Source organism: Sinocyclocheilus rhinocerous, unplaced genomic scaffold, assembly GCF_001515625.1.
Source record: "Sinocyclocheilus rhinocerous isolate Xijiao unplaced genomic scaffold, SAMN03320098_v1.1 scaffold4395, whole genome shotgun sequence".
In the NCBI taxonomy this organism is placed as follows: Eukaryota; Metazoa; Chordata; class Actinopteri; order Cypriniformes; family Cyprinidae; genus Sinocyclocheilus; species Sinocyclocheilus rhinocerous.
Genome location: NW_015635544.1, coordinates 104,321 through 108,014, shown reverse-complemented (window position 1 = coordinate 108,014; position 3,694 = coordinate 104,321). Strand labels below are relative to the sequence as shown.

At 36.4% G+C, this 3,694-nt stretch overlaps 1 protein-coding gene across 3 annotated transcripts in view; it reads left to right on the top strand.

Annotated features, from left to right (window-relative positions):
* Positions 1-3,694, top strand: part of LOC107747314 (phosphatidylinositol 4,5-bisphosphate 3-kinase catalytic subunit beta isoform-like) — a 109,755-nt gene that overhangs the window by 73,208 nt on the left and 32,853 nt on the right. For all 3 annotated transcript variants that reach the window (XM_016561779.1, XM_016561778.1, XM_016561780.1), the window contains exons 7-9: positions 865-1,032; positions 2,322-2,411; positions 3,333-3,584. In XM_016561779.1, coding sequence (XP_016417265.1) covers positions 865-1,032; positions 2,322-2,411; positions 3,333-3,584 — 510 coding nt within the window. The remainder of the gene's footprint in view (positions 1-864; positions 1,033-2,321; positions 2,412-3,332; positions 3,585-3,694) is intronic.

Genomic DNA, 3,694 nt, shown 5'->3' with positions numbered 1-3,694 from the left:
TATTATTATTATTATTATTATTATTATTACCGGTATTATGCATGCTAGTACTACTTAAATACTACTACTATTATTCAGATTGTCATTGCTGTTTATTTTCATTGCTGTTATTATCATTGCTGTTCTACAGCTGTTTTTGTGTTTTGTGTGCACCGTATGTTGTATGTTTTGCACTCTTAATAAAAAAAAATAAAGGCTGGGAAAATCTGAAGCTTAGCGGATAACGTTTAATAGTCTATTAATAATGGTTGGTTATTGGCTAAATTTGAATTTACTTTGGAAGTCAATGAGTTAAATGCACAACAATTGACAAACAATTGTGTTTTTTAATTTGCTTTTACAAACGGAGTCATTTTTTTTTTCATTCTAATAAACATGCAACAGATGTTGTCCATTCAAAAAATTAAAAAAAGAATTCCGCTAATGAAATGTGATGAACTAGTAAGTCATGTTCAGACTTCAGACATCAAACAAAAGAGTGTGCTTTACTAAATGTTGTGTACACAATAGTTCAGTTTCATCATGAGACTAAAACCAGTCAGGCGAGTGATCGGTGGCAGCAGTTCATTAAGGACATACGTGTGGTGTGTTTGGATCATAAGTATGATTCTAGGAAATGCATAAATACTCAGACCATGCAGACACATAAACACACTCAAGTTGCACACAGATGTCAGAAATCATTAATTTGCATTTTACAACTTAATAAAAATTAACAAAATGTAACCGTGTTACTGTGGTTTTTGGGCATAGACCATGGTAGTTTCGTGGTACTTTGAGGTATTTAGGTGCCATTTGTAGGGGGCAGAAGTATGATTTATTTTCTGTTGAAAAACTAATGTAAATATCTCTGTATGTGTGTAGTACATTAGGGATTGTTTGCTGACCAATGAGAGCCCTCATCTTACACTGGTTCACTGTGATGGTGTGAAGGCAATGTTTGAGAAGGAAATCAGTACAATTGGATCAGTGCTTGCACGGAAAACTTCAAACCCTCCTCTACCACTGCCCCCAAAGAAGAGACTGCCAACGGCAAGTACACTGTGTTTCCTGCACTTCAACTAATAAAAGGTGTTCTTAGTTTTGCGTGCCTAGCAGCACCAAATGGCAATGCAAAAATAAGGATTTTTCTAAACTGGTTTCCCAAACACTCCTTTCACCTCACTTCTTGTCAGCCATTGTTCAAATAAACAGGCAGTCCCACCTCAATATCACGCCATTGGATGAGGCAGAAGTTGACAAATTGGACTGCTCAAATAAACAGAGCATTGTTTTTAAAGCGCCATAGGGTCGCAGTGTTTGCACTCTGCAGTGTCTAACTACAGATGAGATATTTGTAATTCTTTTTGCAAATTAAACTGGAATAGCAGAAAGTAGAGGCAATTAGCTCTTCTTGTTGTGTAGCTTCTTTACAGTATTGTAGTACTTGCTTTTTGGCTGGTATGTTTTGGCTAATGTTTGCCATCATGTGGATGAGTAGTGTTGTAATTATGTGTGTCTGACAGATATATCATGTAAGTCGTGGTCATGTGTATCATCCATTGCAGAGTAGAGTTTGTTTCCTCACACACTGTTTTGGGCCAAAGAGTTTCAAAAATGTGTTCCAGGAAGTGAGTCAGGCAAGCGTGTGTTAGCACTGATCATGTGAGTTATTTAAGTCAGATTGCTGACCTCTGCAAAACTGCTGGTGCTAAACCAAACCCCTAAGGGAATGTATATAGTGTGTGCATTTGTGTGAGTATCTATGTATTTCAATTTGTGTGTACAAGGTCACATTTTCAGAGGTATAGCAACTTGTGTAGTGATTTAGATGCCTAAGCCACACTTTTAATATCTGAATGTCATTGCATTAAATAAATCAGAATCAGATTCTGATTCTGACAAAATATCAAAACAAGAACCATATGCAAAGGAATGGTGCTACAACTTTTCGTAGAATTAACGTTTAGAAATGGACTTTCCTGAGCCATTTTTCTAATGCATTTGCAAGGTGTCAGTGTGATTTTAGAGCAGAGGTGTCCAAACTTGGTCCAAGTTTAGCTCCAACTTGTCTCAACACACCTGCCTGGAAGCTGATTAGCTGGTTCATGTGTGTTTAATTGGGGTTGGAGCTAAACTCTGCAGGACATTGGCCCTCCAGGACCAAGTTTGGACACCACTGTTTTAAAGGATGCCAGGACCTCACATTCATCAAGTGTCCCAAAAATCTTTTATTGGAAATTAATGCCATTTAGATGGCAATACAGTATGTATATGTAACACTGTAATATAATAATTTTATTGACATAATTTACACTTCATTTATCTTTCTCTCTCCTCAGCAGTTACATACGTGTGTTTGGAAGGTTCATTCTCTATTTAGAATTAATCTTGTGAAAGGTAATAAGGTGAACGCTGAAGATGCTGCTAAGGTAAACATCATCAACACCTCTGAATTCCGAATAATCACTAACCTTACACTTACTTTTATGTGCCTCCTGCTGGCCCAGAACCAGTATTACATTAAAATGAAAACATTTATTTAAAGGTGCAGTGTGTCATTTATGTTCCATTCCAAAGTAATGAAGACACAATCTCATGGTAATTTGTGATTGTTTTTATGTTTTGGTAGATTGTTGGCTAATTCGTATGATCTCATTCATGTGTTTTCAAAAATCATATGAAATCACCACCTCATAAAATAATTACATTTTCTCATGAGTTTGGGTTGGTAATGTCTATTTATAAAAGTCTATAGAGGACATAAAATAAGTGAAACAAAAACAGAAATATATTAATAATAATAATATGCATGGGTTCCATGGACTTTTGTATGTGTGGAAACATTGTATTTGCAGTTATTTAGCCTTTAGTTTTATTTAGCCTGATGCATTTGTGGCATGTTGATTACCACAGACAGTATTTTCAAAGTATCCCTCAGTCCTGTGTACAGTATATTGCAACTGGGCACATGTTCATAGTAAAAAGATTTCCAAGCAACTTTAACACTTCTAGTGTATAACAATCTTTAACACTTCACACATTGTGCATGTTAGCATGTTTGAGCAAAGTTACATCCTGTCATGCGCATTATGCTACAGTCTTCTTCACTTCATATGTTGATCTAACAGTACCCCTTACTTTTTATTTTAACAAACTTTTTTTTTTTTACCAAATCAAAATACCTTGTCAGTCAGACAAAGCAAACAAAATACTAACAATAATGTCAGTCAAATGTCTGTTTTTGTTAGATACCTGGATAAGAAGCAGCATTTGCACATCATTTCGAATAATCTAATCCATAAAGGATTGTATGTCATGCTAATTTATTTTTGTAACTTGGATATTTGTAGATCCAGGTTCGAGCAGGGCTCTTTCATGGTACAGAGCTGCTGTGTAAGACGGCAGTCAGCAGTGAGAGCAGCAGTCGATCTGAGCATGTGTGGAACAAAACACTGGAATTTGACATCGCTGTCTGTGACCTGCCACGAATGGCCCGCCTCTGTTTTGCCATTTACGCTGTTATGGACAAAGTGAAGAAACCGAGGTCAACCAAGAACACACACCTGAACAAATACCAGACTATCCGCAAGGCAGGGAAAGTGGTGAGATCAACACAACTTTATTCATGGCACATATTATTAAGCACTCATATACCAGTGCTCAAATTGACTGTCTTATGTGTTATGGGCGATTATCAAAACAATATTTGCCC